Source organism: Myotis nattereri (genome assembly GCF_964212035.1).
Source record: "Myotis nattereri genome assembly, chromosome: 10".
Taxonomy (NCBI): Eukaryota; Metazoa; Chordata; class Mammalia; order Chiroptera; family Vespertilionidae; genus Myotis; species Myotis nattereri.
The window spans coordinates 52,709,775-52,728,543 of NC_138085.1; the positions used below are offsets into that span (position 1 = coordinate 52,709,775).

At 41.9% G+C, this 18,769-nt stretch overlaps 1 protein-coding gene across 4 annotated transcripts in view; it reads right to left on the reverse strand.

The window, feature by feature from the left end:
- CCDC85A (coiled-coil domain containing 85A) overlaps positions 1 to 18,769 on the reverse strand; it is a 167,818-nt gene that overhangs the window by 137,760 nt on the left and 11,289 nt on the right. For all 4 annotated transcript variants that reach the window (XM_081101151.1, XM_081101152.1, XM_081101150.1 and 1 more), the window contains exon 2: positions 17,649 to 18,600. In XM_081101151.1, the coding sequence (XP_080957277.1) occupies positions 17,649 to 18,600 (952 nt within the window). The remainder of the gene's footprint in view (positions 1 to 17,648; positions 18,601 to 18,769) is intronic.

Sequence of the window (18,769 nt, forward strand, 5' to 3'; positions counted from 1 at the left end):
TAATGTTCCCTTCTCTCCCACCTTCTTTTTATCGCATGTACAGGGTGAGCCTGAAGGCGGATAACAAGGTAGAAGCTTGAAAACACTATCATTTTGAAGCCTATAAAATCACTGCTCAAGCTTCTCTCTGGGAGTTAAGCTGGGCAAGTGGTTCATCATGTGCCCAATAAGTTCTAAGACTCCACTCATCAAACCAGACTCTTCTCCGTTTCATTAACCCAGGACTCCAGGAGACATGGCTTCAGGGAAGAAAGGATCTTGTGTTGCTGTAACATTTATAACTGTTTCAAAATACTCTGCTACCGTGAACGTAGGAGTATGTGAGAAAGAGAGAGAGAAAAGAAACAGAATAAAACTTCATTTTATTTAAGAAAAAAAAAAGCAGTTTAGCTTAGTTTTTTTGAGCTAAGATATTTAGTATCCTGAATACCATTAAAAGTTAGCTCTTACATTAATAAATAAAGCTTCCTGTAGCAATTCAGAATTGAGGCAGGCAGGCAACTAAAGAAACCAAAAACTCAAACTTGACCTTCTGGAATGGCAACCCACTGATGTCACGATAAGGATAACACATATCTAACTAAGATATTGAAACACAAACTCTACCCATATGGTTCCATAGTAAATAAAGAAAAGAGGGAGGTTCAAACAAGACAGAGCTCTGGGTTGGTGGGTTCAAGGATAAACATTTAAGTCCTATTTCTCTAAAAAAAGTGTGTTACTTCCTATAAAAACCTTTAAAAATTGCCAGCATCTCACCACCTATATGTAGAGATTAGCAAAAGCTTGATTTCCTTGAAAGAATTTATATTTTGTTTCCTCTCCAGCCCCAGAAGGTAATGCAAAATAGAGAACAGATGGTGGAAACTAAGCAGGAGAAACTAAAGGTGAAAGTTTTCAAAGATGAACCAATTTAAATGTCTACCTCTGAAAAATAAAACCCTATGCCTATAAATTAAGTAGATTTTATGTTTTTGTAACATGCTTATCATCACACCTGAGATTCAGGACACATGCTCCGTGACAACAATCAAGAAAGGGTGTTCCTTGGGCCCATCCATTGACTGGTCCAGAAATCCAGCTCACACATCCAAAATGTTTGCTTCTTTTGATGTCTCTGGGTTAGACCATAGGTTTTCAAACTCTATAAAGTGTCGCTTTTGTTCAAATAAAATATTAGCAAAAGTGTGAACAAATCAGCCGGATGTAGATTTGCCCAGTGAAAGGGTGCTTATGGTCGGGTACAGGGGGTGGCAGAGTCTGCCTACTTCCCCTCTTCACCCCTCAGTGATGGTAGGATTCTTCTGCTTGGGCAGGGCTCAGAGGGAAGACTGCAGATGGCTGGTTTTGTGTGAACTGTGTGCATTCCATGTCCAGACTCTTACATATTTCCCCACATTGCTCAGTGGGACAGTGCCCTGGAAAATCAGGCTGAAGGATTTCACTTTCTACTCTGCTGGAGATGGGATGTTCTTGTCTCTTTGCCATCTATGCACTAGATGGGAGAGTGTGGCTGTCAATAAAACTTTGGAAGAGAGTAAGGCCATCACCAGGCAGTGGCACCAGGCTCTTTGTGTGCTTTTGCAATCTCCCAACTAGCCAGATTTCGGTGGTCTTTTCCTGAAACCTTTGGGCAGAAGATAAGGCATTCTCTTCTTTCTTTGGCACTTTAATCCTATTACTTCACACCTGGTGTTTGAACCAGTTTGAAGTAATGTTGTTCAGTGAAATTGGAAGGGAAGGGCAAATCTATTGCAGTTTTATTGTAAATAATTTCCTTGACTCATCAGGCAGCCAGGCATTCTAAGCAATGTCTGGGATAATAGAGATTTATTACAACAAATTAAGGGCTAATCAGAGTGTGTTCTGAGATAAACAACATGGTAAAGCAAATATAAATGTCTAAGAGGAAGCATTGGCCAGTAAAAGACTCATCTCATCAGTGTAGTGGTAGTAGAAACCAAATTCTGTTCAGATTTCACTTTGTATAATTTCTGCACTGTCCCATGTGTAGATGAGATATTGTAGATGAGAATAATACATGTATTATCACACACTAATTTATTCAACAAATATTTACTGTGTATTTCATGTGGGTACAACATGGTGATAGACACTGTATGGGATAGAGAAGAGTGAGTCATACTGGGAGTTCATGGTCTGATATGTCCATGGAGGAAGACAAATAACAGTGAAGGTTGCAACTAAGAACCAAATGCACAGGATGAGCTATTGGTACCATGGGCCTCCGTGAGCCTGGGAGGTAGGTCACAGGATGCTGTGCCAGGGATGGCAGCTAAAAGGAGGCTTGTTGTGAGGTTGAGTCTGGGGGTGTGATTGGATTTGGAGAGTCTGGCAAGAAAGGTGAGGATGTGTAGGAGAGATGGCCTAGAGGCGGACATCAGGCAATGGTATTCAAGGAACAATGAGGGTATGAGTAGGGAGATTTAATATGCAACACCACAGGGTAAAATGATATCACAATACTGATGTGGAAAAGGATCAAAATGAATGAAATGTAAAGGCTAAATTAGGTTAATTTTTACTACACTAAACCAACCAAAGTCAACAGGTTCCAAGATTATTTTTCGCCCTTCCTTATTTTAACAGAATTAGTTCATTGATTTTTACTTAGCAGTGTATTTCTGCCTTCCGGGCAACTAGGCCATATTTTCTCTAAAAACCTTATACTGTAACGTCTTTGTTACTGACACAGAAGATCTTAGTCAGAAGATGGATTTTCTTAAACTTACAACCCTCATTGTAAAACTCCCCCACAAAAGAATAGGAATTCAGCATAACATTTGGTTATGAAAAATAAAATAATGGAAGATGATTAAATAATGTCATAAATCTAGGTACATAATGACATCAAGCACTGATCATTATAAAATCTCTTCAGGAAGCCTTAAGAAAATGAATAAAAAACAAATAATTAGAATTAAATTGAGTTATAAATCCCACTTAGTTTAATTATAAGGTCTGAAGAATGGAGAATATTTTATATTCCTCCCCCTATGAGAAACTAATGCTGCTATCAGGAAGACACCTGTAGATAACATTTCATGCCCTATGTAATCTAGCCTCTATGCACTTTCCAAAATTCTCTGCCACAACCTAACAAAGACCTCAGACCTACTCATACCCTCATTGTTCCTTGAATACCATTGCCTGATGTCCGCCTCTAGGCCATCTCTCCTACACACCCTCACCTTTCTTGCCAGACTCTCCAAATCCAATCACACCCCCAGACTCAACCTCACAACAAGCCTCCTTTTAGCTGCCATCCCTGGCACAGCATCCTGTGACCTACCTCCCAGGCTCACGGAGGCCCATGGTACCAATAGCTCATCCTGTGCATTTGGTTCTTAGTTGCAACCTTCACTGTTATTTGTCTTCCTCCATGGACATATCAGACCATGAACTCCCAGTATGACTCACTCTTCTCTATCCCATACAGTGTCTATCACCATGTTGTACCCACATGAAATACACAGTAAATATTTGTTGAATAAATTAGTGTGTGATAATACATGTATTATTCTCATCTACAATATCTCATCTACACATGGGACAGTGCAGAAATTATACAAAGTGAAATCTGAACAGAATTTGGTTTCTACTACCACTACACTGATGAGATGAGTCTTTTACTGGCCAATGCTTCCTCTTAGACATTTATATTTGCTTTACCATGTTGTTTATCTCAGAACACACTCTGATTAGCCCTTAATTTGTTGTAATAAATCTCTATTATCCCAGACATTGCTTAGAATGCCTGGCTGCCTGATGAGTCAAGGAAATTATTTACAATAAAACTGCAATAGATTTGCCCTTCCCTTCCAATTTCACTGAACAACATTACTTCAAACTGGTTCAAACACCAGGTGTGAAGTAATAGGATTAAAGTGCCAAAGAAAGAAGAGAATGCCTTATCTTCTGCCCAACGGTTCCAGGAAAAGACCACCGAAATCTGGCTAGATGGGAGATCACTAAGCACATAACAGTCTGGTGCCATTGCCTGGTGATGGCCTTACTCTCTTCCAAAGTTCTAGTGCACAGATGGCAAAGAGACTTGAGAACATCCCATCTCCAGCAGAGTAGAAAGTGAAATCCTTCAGCCTGATTTTCCAGAGCACTGTCCCACTGAGCAATGTGGAGAAATATGTTAAGAGTCTGGACACGGAATGCACGTTTCACACAAAGCCAAACATCTGCAGTCTTCCCTCTGAGCCCTGCCCAAGCAGAAGAATCCTACCATCAGACCGACTTTAGAACTCTACAAATCCCAAGTCGTCTCCACTGCAGCCTCCTTAGCATCTTGTTCACCCATGAGGTGTTCAGACTCATCACGGTAGCTACTTCAATTGGGATTGAGTCCATCTATCTGACCTTGCTAGAAGAGATACAACCCTGACAAGTCCCCTGCAAGGCACATTGGTGTGGAGAGAATTTAGCCCAATGGCTCTCAGATAGAACCTTCCACATTGAACTTTCCACCTAAACACAGAATCCCTCTTGGATAGTATCTTCACTGTTAGAAGCCCAAGCCCACCTATACAACCTCTGGAGGAAGTTGGGTGAGGTGGCAAGCAAGGAAGAGAGTCCCCAGTCTAAGCTGTCAGACCCCCAAAAAACTGATGAATCACCTTTCCTCCTGTCTCGGTAAGAGGAGGGACAAGAAGCTGCTAGCACTCTATGCGCTGTGACTCCTGGCCTCCATCAGTTCACCCAGACTCTGCCAAAGTGAAGCTGATTTAACACTGGATTCTGTTTATCAACATATACACTGTGATTTTCTACAATGACTGAGGTAAATATAATGTTCCAAAAAGGTTGGACACTAGAAATACATTTACATAGCATTGTTGAATCTCATCCCTGGGCTATATGTTAGCATTATTATTCCAAAAAAATGTTTAATGGAGATATATTAATACAATTTTGGCAGCTGTTTCTTTGGGGAGAAAGGCTACCCTTACGGTCTTAAATGTTCAAACGATCTTGTATGAAATGAGAGTGTTAGTAGATAAAGTTTGTTTTTATTATTTTACTATCCATACCTCACAAAGGTAAAAAGTTGGCAAGTCCAGGTTTATTCTCAGGTTTTATATATCTATCTGTAAAATCTAAATTCTGGGACTACTGACTTTGATCGCTAGTCCAAGCCTCTTACTTGAAGGATACGTTACTTTGCCCGCAGAAGTTGGTAGTGTGCTAAAGGCCAGAGAGCAAGAAGGAGGCAAAGCCAATTCTACATCCAAATTTCTAGCTAGGCAGTGTGCCATGATGCCTTTTACAAAGTCGGTGCAATCTTGACCCCCAAAGCAAGGAAAATAAAAGCAAGAATAAATGAATGGGACTACATCAAACTAAAAAGCTTCTGAAGGGCAAAAGAAACCATCAACAAAACAGACATTCAACCAAATATTTGCAAACAATACCCCCAATTGGGGGCTAATATCCAAAATACATGAAGAACTCATACAACGCAAGAACAACAAAATCTGATTACAAAATGGGCAGAAAAGCTGAATAGACATTATTCCAGGGAAGACATATATATGGCCAACCGATACATGAAAAAAATGCTCAACATTACTAGCTATTAGGGAAATGCAAATCAAAACCACAATAAGATACCACCTCAAACCTGTCAGAATAGCTATTACCAGTAAGACAAGAAGTATTGGAGAGGATGTGGAGAAAAGGGAACCCTTGTACACTGCTGGTGGGAATGTAAACTGGTACAGCCACTATGGAAAACAGTATAAAGGTTCCTCAAAAATTTAAGGATAAAGCTACTATATGACCTAGCATTCCCTCTTTTGGGTATCTACCTGAAATATTTGAAAATCCTTATTCATAGAGCATGCCCCTACGTTCATCATAGTGTTATTTACAATAGCTAAGACATGGAAACAACCCAATTGTCCTTTGGTCACTGGCTAAAGTTGTGGTACATATATACAATGGAATACTACTTAGCCTTAAAAAGATGAAATATCACCATTCACAATAACATAGATGGATGTTAAGAATATTATGCTATGTGAATAAGTCAGAAGGAAAAAGACAAGAACTGGATAATTTCACTCATATGTGGGACATAAAAAACAACAACAAATTAACAAACAAAACCGAAACAAACTCAGATATAGATAATAGAAGGGCGGTTACCAAAGGGAAAGGGGAGAGGCAGGAATGGAGAGGATAAAGGGGGTCAAATACATGGTGATGGAAGGAGCCTACACAATGGTAGTAAGCACACAATGTACTATACAGATGTTGTGTCATAAAGTGTACACCTGAAATTTGCTATTAACCAAAGTTACCCCAATAACTAAAAATATAAAAAATAAGTTAGTTCATCATACTAGTTTTTGAACTCGATGAAAAAATTATATTTTAAACTATTTTAAGATAATTTTAGATACATATCACTTTTATTCACAATTAAAATAGAATTTGACTAAAGGAGGTTTATAAAATTGCTTCATTGCTTTACAGCCATAAATAAAGCTTGGATGCCATATGCCAATTTAAGGCTGGGTATCTATACATATTGCTTTAACATATGGGTGAAATTCCAGATACCTACAAAATAAGAATGCTTTGTGAATAGGTTTCAGTCTAGCTCTTTTCTAAATGAATGCCTATTATATAACTTGGCTGTGTAGACTCTGGCAAGAATAATGTTTCCATCAAAGACAGATTTATGTGGTAGGCCAATAAACCCCAATGTGGGCAATTTTGAGATTGCAACAGGAAAAAGACAAAGAAATCTAGGGTGAAAACAATTTTAGGAAAAGAAGTATTGAAGTATTGATCTCCATTTTTTCTCCCCCCCCCCTTTTTTTATTGAATTTATTGGGGTGACACTGGTTAACAAAATTATACAGGTTTTAGATTCACAATTCTAACACATCATCCATACACTGTATTGTGTGTTCACCACTCCAAGTCAAGTCTGGGACACTAAAAATAAGCATAATTCAAACCTTTTGAGAAACTTGATTCCAAACTGTTTCTCATGAAAATCTCTATGACTGGAGGAGCTAATCATGGATAATGTTTATTTCTAGACCTCTAAGTGAGCATAGCTGTAAATGTGCTCTCTATCAAAGTACCCGCACATGTAAAATAAGCAGCTAAATTCAGCAGTCCCCCACCCTCCCAGTTCCACAGCCAGGACAATTCTGGTTGGCTCCTATAGCAATGATGGGGACAGTCCTGCCAATCAACATAAGATAGGTCCCCATTGACAACATCACTGCCAAACAGACTGATCCTTTGAAGTTCTTCATGGCACTGCCCCCCTCACACTGCCTGTGTCTGCCATTTTCATTCTCTCTCTCACTCACTCTAAGTTGTCTCTTAGCTCACTTTCCTGTTAGTTGTCATTAGTCATATCTGCAGATGATGGATCTGTCACGTGCCTTTCAGGGTATTATTATTCTGTTTGGGTAAATGGTGAATTGGCACTTGCTGTCTAGGGAAATAAAAGAGATGCTGAATTAATGAGCATGGTTAATTTGAATTCTCAAGAGTGGCTCAACAAACCAGGCTGCTTTGAACAGAAATCTGCAACTCAGATATTCTGACCTTTTAAATGCCATCAAAAGTGTAATGTAAGTATACTTTACTTCTGCTACAGTAGCATAAATCAGAAAAACTGGCTTAATTACTTTTGTTTGCAGTAGCTGAGTTATTAAAAAATACAAGTCCTTGAGAGCAGTTGGTGTTGCCATCTGGCCCATCCCTTTGCTGCTGGTCTCCTGCCCTTCTGTTTCTTGCCGTCCAGAAGCTGACACCTCTCCAGACATACGGCATTTGGGCTGTTATTACCAGTGGATGCGTGAGGACAGGACTAAGGTCAGTCCACCTTCACAGAAAACATTTACCTGGAAGGAATGTGGCCTCGGAGTGGGGAGAATCTATGTGGAAAGAAACGAGCAGTAAGGTTGTTGGCCTCTCAGGCAAGCGGCAAGAATACTTCTAATAATGCATCTGAGCAGCTGTCCATCAGCTGTGAACTGTGCACCCCAACTGGCCTAACCACAAGTTCCCAGATCCAAGCTCCTAAATCACCAGGTCTTCTAAGCCATAGTCTATTGACGTTCTTCTTGTCCCACTCTCATCATTTCAGGTCTCTGGTTCTTCGGAATTCCCAAACAGGAAAGGGTAAAGGATGTTTCTGTATTCCACTTAGAGTTTCACTAAACACTAGAGGCCCGGTACATGAATCTGTGCATGGATGGCGTCCCTCGGCCTGGCAGGTGATCGAGGGACCACTGGAGGTTGGCCAGCCATTGGAGGTTGGCCGTGGGAGCGCACTGACCACCAGGAGGCAGCTCCTGCATCGAGCATCTGCCCCCTGGTGGTCAGTTCACCTCATAGCTACTGGCCAGTCATCCAGTTGTAACGGTCACTTAGGCTTTTATATATAGATTATCCCTTCTTCAGTGGCCTCCGGGTTTACAAGATTAAATGTCTTCCTTATAACACTGATTCCATGCCTTGGGAGTCAGCTTGATTCTAGTACTCTAGTCACTTGGCAATTGGCCTTGTGAATTTCTCTGGAAACCAATTTCCTCAATCAGAAAATGGGAAAATTGAACTGGATAAAATGTAGAGTACTTTACAGATTGAAGTTCTATGATTCTGTGACTTCTTAAACTAAATACAACTACAGTGTCCTCTTTCTATTTGTTAGTATTAAAATCTATTCTCAAGTTAACTGAACTAATAAAATATACACACACACGCATGTAAATATTTACCACTAATTGTTTTTTTCCTACTGATAAGAAAGCACACACCATGTTCCAAGTGCAACTCATGCTTCTAACCATTTTTGAACCAGTTAGCTTTATGGACACTCAGGAAGCTGTAGTTACGCACAACCCAGATCAGGGATTTCCCCTGAAATCCAAAGAACCCCTCAATTTTGGAAGAAAGATGAGAAGACCTTTCAGTTTCCTTTGCAACCCCAAGGCTAGAAGACAAAATTCTCCGTTTAAAGTAATGATAAATACACCTGACTAGAAAAGCCAACTCACTCAAGAAGCATCAGAAAACACCTTTGACTTCTTGGTCATCGAAAGTTCACCAAAACATTTATCCCTCAACCGTAGCAGCAGGCATAAGTGGTGCTACAAATGTTTTGTTTGCAAGATTTTAAAACGTAGGAATTCATAGTACTTTATGTAGCTGAAAATAAAAGTGAAAGGGTTTTTTAAAGGTCATTCAATATCTTCAAATTCAATTTATTTAATGTTCTATTAAACACTGAATTGTGTGTGTGTGTGTGTGTGTGTGTGTGTGTGTGTATAGAAAGCTTGAATAATTAAATCACTCTTTTGAGCAATCACCAAACCCAACCTTTGTGCCTGACATTTCTGTCTCATAGAAAAGCCTACAGAAGGTCTAAATAACTGAGGATATAAAAAACACTAATAACTATTATTCCATAGGTTGTTATCTGGTAAGTGGCTGTGTGCCTGGTTTCACTGCAGGCCCATGACCAGGTCCCAAGACCTGCTGCACCCTTCCATAATGATTCAGGTACAGAAGCTCTGCTCTGTAATACATAACTCTCTGTTACATGAAAACTGTAAATGATTCAACCAGATGTGAATAACCCAGTTACTGCCTTTTATCTCAGGGAGGACAAACCGGTATTGCCTTTATAAGGACGATAATGCAACCTGCTGTTTCTCTGCCACTTTCCCTTTTCTAAATCCCTCTCTGCCACTGCCTGGCTGTGGCTTAAGGATCCTCTTTCTCAGAAAGAGCAGCCATTCTTCCTACTGGAGGCTCCTGAAGGGCACTCTCAAGAGGAGGTGATTATGTCAGGCGCCGCAGTAACCTGAACCTCGCCGTTTCGCAGATTAGACAGAGACGTTTCTAATTTAGAGCTGAGATTTTGTATCTTTATTCTCAAGTGTCCCATGGTCTATTCTTGAAATGGAATCTCCAATTTCCTAGAATTCTTGCAATTCAGCCTATTTCAGAACTTGAAATTATTCTCAGTATTTCCCAGCGTCAAATTCAAAATAATTTTTTTTCTTGATGTGCACAAATGCTTATCCTAAACATTATGTATTAAAGTACTATTAAGAGCAACCTGGCTGAGTACCTAAGAAGCAAATATTTCTGAGTTTGTTGAGAAAGATCTCAATTCTCTGAAGCATAGTCAAGACCCCCAAAATAAGCAAAAATGAACCTTAGAAAGCCAAAATAATTACAAATGCATGGCACATGGGCCAGGCACTAAAGCTCATGCACTTCATTCATATAAGGACACTTCAAGACCCTTCACTCTTATTTTAAAGAGTTCTCATGAGTGTGGTTTTTCACTCTCCTGAGGTATGACCAGCCATTAGCAACAGCAGAACAGAATTTAGAAACAATGAGAAAATGAGTTAAGTCAGGCCAGCTGAGGACAGCAAGGAATACCGCTAACAGTAGACTGGGACTTGAAGTGACTTAAAATCTATTATTTTAAAATAGGCATGGTGGAGAAGAGAATAACCACAGCTCTATCTAGCATAGGAAGCCCTGGGTCTCTAAGCATCAGGAGTGCCTAAAATCTGAGACAGTTTAGACAGGAGTGGGCAAACTTTTTGACTCGAGGGCCACAATGGGTTCTTAAACTGGACCGGAGGGCCGGAACAAAAGCATGGATGGAGTGTTTGTGTGAACTAATATAAATTCAAAGTAAACATAATTACATAAAAGGGTACGGTCTTTTTTTTTTTTTTTTTTAGTTTAATTAGCCCACGGCTGGTTTAGAACCTAAGGTCATAAATTTCAGTCAGAAACACATCAGAAGCATACACTGACCCAATGGTGATACACAAGTACAACCTTACCCTTTTTTTTTTTAACTTCAGCAAAATATGGCTTCAAACTCTTATTTCTGACCAACAGAGTTTGACTGAGATCCCTACCCGTGGTCAGCAAACTGTGGCTTGCGAGCCACATGTGCTCTTTGGCCCCTTGAGTGTGGCTCTTCCGAAGCCTTAGGAGTATCTTAATTAAGTTAATAACAATGTACCTACCTATATAGTTTAAGTTTAAAAAAATTTGGCTCTCAAAAGAAATTTCAATCGTTGTACTGTTGATATTTGGCTCTGTTGACTAATGAGTTTGCAGACCAGAATAATCTAACATTACTATGAGTAAATACATAACCTTATAGCAAATCACTGTATCTGCACTCATTTGACACTTGTGAAGTTATCTCATGAAGCAGAATACTCTCCCTAACTTTTCATTTCCCCCGTGCTTCATTCTAAATTCTTTCTATTAAAAAGATAAATGCATCACTAATTCAATAATCATACTTTTTCTACTGTATCTTCTGGAAAGTTGCAGTCAATAGGAAAGTACAAACATCTAATTGATTTCAGTTGGATCCAAATGACACAACCAAAATCAGCTGAAAGGGATTCTGGTTGACCACAGCAGCAACTAGCTTAGTGGCTGGATGCATTTGGACATTTGTTTGCCTAAACCAGCCGTGGGCAAACTACGGCCCGCTTGAAATGAATAAAACTAAAAAAAAAAAAAAAGACTGTGCCCTTTTATGTAATGATGTTTACTTTGAATTTATATTAGTTCGCACAAACACTCCATCCATGCTTTTGTTCCGGCCCTCCGGTCCAGTTTAAGAACCCATTGTGGCCCTCGAGTCAAAAAGTTTGCCCACCCCTGGCCTAAACAGTCAGTCAACTGAATGTTTGACATTGTTCAGATGCAATATTAAAGCTAATAAAATATACATGTACACACAGATATACATAACAGATTATAGATACAGAAAATATCCTTTGGAGAAAGATGAAAAGGATTCCCTAGAGTTAAAGAATGTGTCTCATTTTGTGCTGTCATTACAGTGGAGTTGAAAACCTGACATTCTACTAGAAAATTCCTTTCCAAGCCATCTGGGCTTTCCAGTAATAGTCTGACTCTCAGATATAGTTTAAGAAATTTCAAAATATTCCCAATAGTATGTTTTTATGTCATTAAATAAAAATGTAATCTAATACATTCTTATGATAAATGCAATGTGCACACACAAGTATGGTACAATAATTGATTCTATTTTTCAAAACATCTTAAATTGACGTCCTATCAAAGTGGATATAAGGCTACCAAGTTATCATATTAAAGTTTGAAGATCAAAAACTATTATCTAATTTTTTAACCATTTCCACCTCAGTTCACACAATAGAAAATATACTCAGAGACCCTCAATTAAATCAGTTCTGGTATACTGTAACCATTGAAATTTTTCTCCCAAGAGATATTTAATTTCTGTTGTCCAAATTCATTCATAAGGGATGCTATGGCTTTTTCTAAGCAAAATATAAGATTAATGAGAGCAATTATTCATGCTATACTGCAGCACTATTTAATTTACAGATGACCTTGCTTCAGAAAATTCTGCTGGGCTTCTCCACACACACGGGTTCTTACCCCTCCATAAACGAGGCCATTTTGTGTTATCAGCATTTTTGTTCACTCATTAATAACCTCAACAGAGAATAAGGAGCAGCCCTAAGACCCAGGGTAAAACCTATAAACTGGGAAACAGGCATTCACATTGCAGAAGCTGTGTGATCTACATGCACCATTGGTATCCAGCAGAAATGGGTTAGAAACTCACATTCTCCCTTTTCCATCTGGATGCAAAGGCTTTAATAATCTCGAACTATCCATATACCAGGGTTTCCCAAAATTAGCCTAATAAGTCCACCCGCCAAAAACTCAAATTTTCAAAGCATAGCCCCCCAACGTGCATTATAATACAGCCTTGCTCTGGGTTGAGAGGGGTGAAGTCTTACAGTACCTGTTGGGGTCAGTCCTTCTCAGTCCTGGAGTTCATTTCAGCAAAAAAGGGAAAAGTTAACTTTCTTCTCCCCAGGAGGCTTGGGTGTTTGAGAGCTTCACCCACACCAACCATCTTAAAAAGCCTGGGGCAACAGGCTTCACCTGAGGAGCTCATTTTGCAACGTGCCCAGGCCCAGTGCCAGACCAATTCAATCTGCATTTGAGTGTGGGGCCCAGGCACAGGTGTTTTTTCACAGCTACCACAGTGATTTTAATCTGCAGTCAGATTGGAAAACTCGGCTCCGAAGCAGTGATTCTGGATCAGGGGCAATTCTGCCCACACCCGGGGAACATTTGGCGGGGTCTGGGGACATTTTAAGTAGTCACACCTGGGGGTGGTTCATGGGTACAGCCCAGGTTGCTGCTAAATCTCCTACAACACACAAAACGACCCCGTCAAAACAAAGATTTCCATGGTCCCCAATGTGACCAGTGCTGCCGCTGAGAAACTGCTGCTCTAGAGGAAGAGTTAGTGTGAGAAACAGCACGCTCTTTCTATCTCTAGAGATACTCGCATGAAAGAGGGAAAGAGGCGGTAAGAAGCTTTCGGGAGGAAGACTCGCAACCCTGACACTCCGTCCTGCAAGGCCAAATGCACAAATGCAATTCTAAAGGGTCCCTGTCTAAGATAAGTGAATAATGCCCTGTGCGTGCTCTCATTGGCTAGGTGACGTCGAAGGAGGGTATGAAGCTATTGTTCACTGGAACCTGCCCTCAAATGTCAAATTAATAATAACTGAGCAATACTTTCAGGAGAAAGAAGATAAACAATAAAATAAGGAGTAATGTTTCTTCTACGAATTTTTTCTCAGTTGCTGATAACCAGAAATATGTGCTTCTAGAATTAAAATAAAATTCTTGTTATTATTTTTTGGCTGGGTTCATAATGTCCCAGAGGTGGAGGACTACTTGTAAAGAAAGGCCTGATGATCAGAATCATCCCTGTCTGGAAGGTTAACAATAAGACAGAGCTATTGCTGCTGAAAGAACCTGAATCATCCATGGCATCCATGACCTAAAACGTTTTCTGCTAAAAAGCAAAGATCTGCCAGCTGATAACTGGAAGCAAAAGCCCTTGGTCTCCTTGTGAAAGGGAACACTTTCACCTAAAAAAGTTTAATCCAACATTGGATTTCAATGGAGTCAGGTAAACGAATCCCCCATTCTCAAGGAGGCTATCAGTTTGTGTACATTTATAGCTAGAAGTGGCTATTCAATTACTTGGTTTACAAATCTGGAATACAGCAAGTAACCTGAATGAATAGACAAATGCCTTAATGTCTAGATGTGATAAGTGTTGAATCTGCTTCATCTTTGCAAATTGAACTCTCTACAAACTGAAAACAAATAGTTGAATAATAACTTCTAAACAAGTAAATGAATTCATGAGCATTTTGTTCAATTTACAGATTTTTTTTCCTGTGGCTTTTTTTTTTTTTTTGTCTTTGCTTTTGAATCAGCTACTAATTGAAAAGTGACTATATAGCCTTAGGTATTTTTAAGAGAAAACTGCCTAAAATTTGTCTTTGCATCCAGTAGGAAATTAAGCCAACTGTTTTAACCAAAGGAAACTCTTGGAGGTCAAGTTCATCTACTAATTAATCCAGTAGCTTGCCACTGAAGGCACAAGAAGACTTAAAGATGCTCAAGGCACAGTCAACTAAAACAGCAATTGTTTCACTAATGTTCCCTCCGTGTATGTATTGTGTCCTCTTAGAGGGATGTATATTCTTACAAGTAGGACAATATCCCACCATCTCTGTTTCATCCTGCCGTATAATGCAGACACTTCCACCTACTTTCACCTCCTTTCTGTTCATAATAAAAGCATGCGAGTGCTCATCCAAAACACTCAGATCTCACACCAACTGCAACAGAATGACTCTGTAAGTGACTTGGCAAATCTGCAGTTTGAGATTAAACCTGCTACTGGTTCCTATCTGTTTATAAACCACTGACTCAAGCAAGTGTGTGGTGATTTGTAAGTATAAAAGATCATGTCTTACCATCCATATCAAAAATTAATTGGTAACAGCAGGATAAATACAAGCTGCCAGTGCCTTGTTTATCGGCTGATGATCCATGAACATTGTGCCACTTCATTTTCCAATTAATTACTGAACTAAAAACATAATGCAAATGTGCTACAAATATACCTTGGTGAGGATATCAACTGTCAAAAGATCTGTCACTTTAGAATGAGAAAAGAAGTAAGCACACAAAAATTAAATATAGTGACATTCTAAATGACACATCAAATTTTTAACTAAATAAAAGGGCTACATTTTATAAATCATTTGCCTGACCCACGATGTTTATCTGAATCCAGGCAACAGTAAGCCATGATGTAATGTCATCCTTCTCTAGAGACAAACCTTACTTTATGCCAGGCATCGTTTAACAGTCGCACCTAAAAACTTTTCTTGTACACTTAATCATACATTGATTAAGCTCAATGAGTTCTTTACTTTAAGATGTCATTTTGTAAAGAGAATAGTTGTGTAAGTTAACCACCTGCCCCTAAGTATTTTTTTTGTTCAACATACATTTTCCTTAAAACAGTGCACATCATTCACTTTTCATGTTCATCAAAAAGTAATCAAGAAATGGAAAAGCCATTAACGTCACCTTCCTGTTAACCCATTACCCCCTGAAGACAAGCTTCATGTCAATGACCTATCTTTGGTAGTAACACAACCGAAATATCTTTCTCAATGACTTTCATCCCTGTGAGAGCTGCACAGCCAAGGCTGCCCTCAGCATCACGGCAGCATCTCTGCCTCTCCTGGAAAGAGTGAGTGACACGCAGTGAACTTAAAAGCCCCAGTCAGCCAGGAGGCCTCTACACAATGGGAGAACTGGCTTCTCCCTGTCTCCATCTCCCAACACAAACCACCAACCATCCGGCCTTTCCCACCCTTTCTAGTTCCATGTGTGCTTAAGAGAACATTGGATGCATTAGAAGCCAAGCTTCAGGAGTCAATTTTCAGCACTACAAGAAAAGGATTAGGATGAAATGGAATCCAACAGGTAAATCCTCAAGTACAACATTGAAAATTTACCCCATTGTGTTGCTGCTAAAATTGGAAGCCATCACAGCTCAAAGCTGACTGCCACTGACTCCTGAGCAGCTTTCAAATAGAGTGAGAAACCTCAGATATTTTGAATGAAAAGAGCCCACAGTTCATAAAACCAATCATTTTAGTTCCAACTCAACCATAAGTAACATAACAGGATGGTAAGGGGTTTTTCATTTGTTTTTTGAAGAAATTATTTTTTCCCCTCTCGAGTTCAAGGTGGTTTCAGAACCAAGATGCAGAAAATTAAACCTCTTCCAATGGTTTAAAAACTTGGGTTTAGAGCAACCTCAGCAAATGCAGTGCATATCATGCTGTGGAAACCAAAGGAGTGTCCAAACACATCTGTACATTTTTTTAAAGGAACGTTTAGATAACCGAAAAATATTTCTCATGTTGAAATCAAAGAGCGTGCTATTTAGAATACGTTTCAGGGAGTTTGGTTGGGAGGGTTGGGTGGTTTTGAGTAAGTAGAGAAGGGAATCAGTTGATACATTTTAGATGCAAAGTAAAGTCACATATTCATGCGAAGGCCCCCAAAACCAAAAAAAAAAAATCTTCAAGGTCAAGTAAAGCATATTTATAGACATTCAGGCAACCCAGCATCAAGCCTGTTTAGGGACACCATATTTCCTTTTTAATGATATTGGTTTTCATAATAAATAATCATATATATATATATATATATATATATATATATATATGATAACCAGCAACCAGAATGCCTAATGACCAGTGGCTATGACGCCCACTGTGGCTAGCTGGCCGATGGGGGGGGGGCAGCTGGCCAACCTCCTGCAGCCCCTCCTCCTGCCCAGCCCCACCCTAATCGGTGGCCCCCCCACCCTGATCAGGGGCAGGGTCACCGGCCAACCACCTGCCGCCCCTCCTCCCAGTCAGTTCTACCCCCATGGGCTCCCACTACTGCATCTGCGTGCGGCCCCTCCCCCCAGTCAGCTCCGCCCCCCATCGTCCCCCCCCCCCACTGCGATCAAGGGCAAGGCCAGTGGCCGACCACCCATGGCCCCTGCCCCAGGCCTCTGGCCCCCATCAGCTCCCCCCACCCCATTCAGGGGCGGGGAGGCTAGCCCACCACCCACAGCCCCTCCCCATAATTGCCCTGCCCCCAATCGGCTCCCCCACCCCCATCAGGGGCAGGCCTGCGGCCCCTCCCCCCAGCCGGCTGCCCCAATTCGGGCCAGGCCGGCCAGACCCCACCCGTGCATGAATTCCTGCACTGGACCTCTAGTTTACTATAATTGGATTAGAAAACCTTTTGGTCACCTGTTTCACCAGTGAGCCCCAGCAGGAGACTGCACACAACTAGGAAAATGCTCAAGTTCAAGATGGAAGAATCTTACACTGGGTTGGTTTCATCTTCAGTTCCCATAAATCTCACCCCAACTACTCAGAGCCCATAGGAATTACTGTTCCTCTCCCTCCCCAACCCCTCCTCTTTTTCTCCAAGCTTACTTGACTCATAACTGTATAAACTAAATCCAATCGAGGGGAAGAAGCACAGAAGCTGAATTAGGGCAAATATTTGCTCCTCCCCCAACCCACCCCCTGGCCAGCGCCTGCACTTTCTAATCTGGCTGGGCCGCCCTTTATCATCCAGATCTCTCTACAGAGCTGCCCGGCCAAAGCAATCCCCAGCACGTACTGACCCACCGTTCATGCCACTGTAGACATTCCGGTGATGGGGCGACACTTCCTCTTGCGCCTGTCTTCGGAGGGTGCCCTCCCTGCTGCCTCCTCCGCCGCCTCCGCCGCCCACATGTTTGTGGTCAGGGCTCCCCGCGTAATGCTGTTTGAGGTGCTCCGGGCTGGTGCCCCTGGCCCTGGGGAGGTGCTCCAGGCTGCCACCGAGGGCGTGTTTCTGCAGGTGCTCCGGGCTCCCCCCGCTGTGCCTGGCGTGCTCGGGGCTGCCCCCGGCTCTGTGCTTCTGGAAGTGTTCGGGGCTCCCGCTCAGCACGTGCTTGGGCAGCGTCTCCGGGCTGCTGCCTGGGTGCGGGTGCCTTTGCTGTTCAGGGCTGCCCTTGCACAGGGGTTTGTGGTGCTCGGGGCTGGGTCCTTTGAGAGCTTTGGGGTGATCTGGGGTCCCGGGGGCTCTGGGTTTCTGTAGGTGCTCTGGGCTGGTGCTCCTGTGCTTGGTGTGCTCGGGGCTGCCCTCCGCCCGCGGCTTCTGCAGGTGCTCGGGGCTGCCGCCGCTCGCGTGCTGCTTGTGGTGGTCGGGGCTGTCGGTGCTGCCTGCGCTGGAGGTGCTGCTGCCGTCGCCCACGTCCCGCACGCAGGGTGCGGTGGAGGCGGTGAGCTGGCACAGGCTGGCCTGGCTGTCGATGGAGCAGCGGCTGCCCGCGCAGCCCGCGCCCTTCTCCTCGTCCAGCAGCACGCACAGCTCCTTGAGCTCCATGTTCTCCTTCACCACCTCCTCCTGCTTCACCTCCAGCTCCTTCAGCTTCTGCAGGTACAAGGCCACTTCCTTGTGCATCACCCCGGCCGTGAAGCGGCCCAGTCTCTGCCACTCCCGGGACACCCTCTTGCCTTTCTGCCGGTCGTCATCCAGGAAGCAGCAGAGGTCCCGCAGTTCCTGGTTGTCCTCCTGCAGTTTCTGGTTGATATCCTGGAAAGAGAGAGACAACCACTCAGGACCCCGCGCGGGAGGCTGCATCAGGCTTAGACTCAGGAGAGGCAGCCTAGAACTGGCCGGTCCCCCCTCCTGTGACCAGAGGAGAGAAGGTGAGAGGAAGCGTCAGGTTGGTAGCTTCCATGAAACTAAAAATAATAGGTAT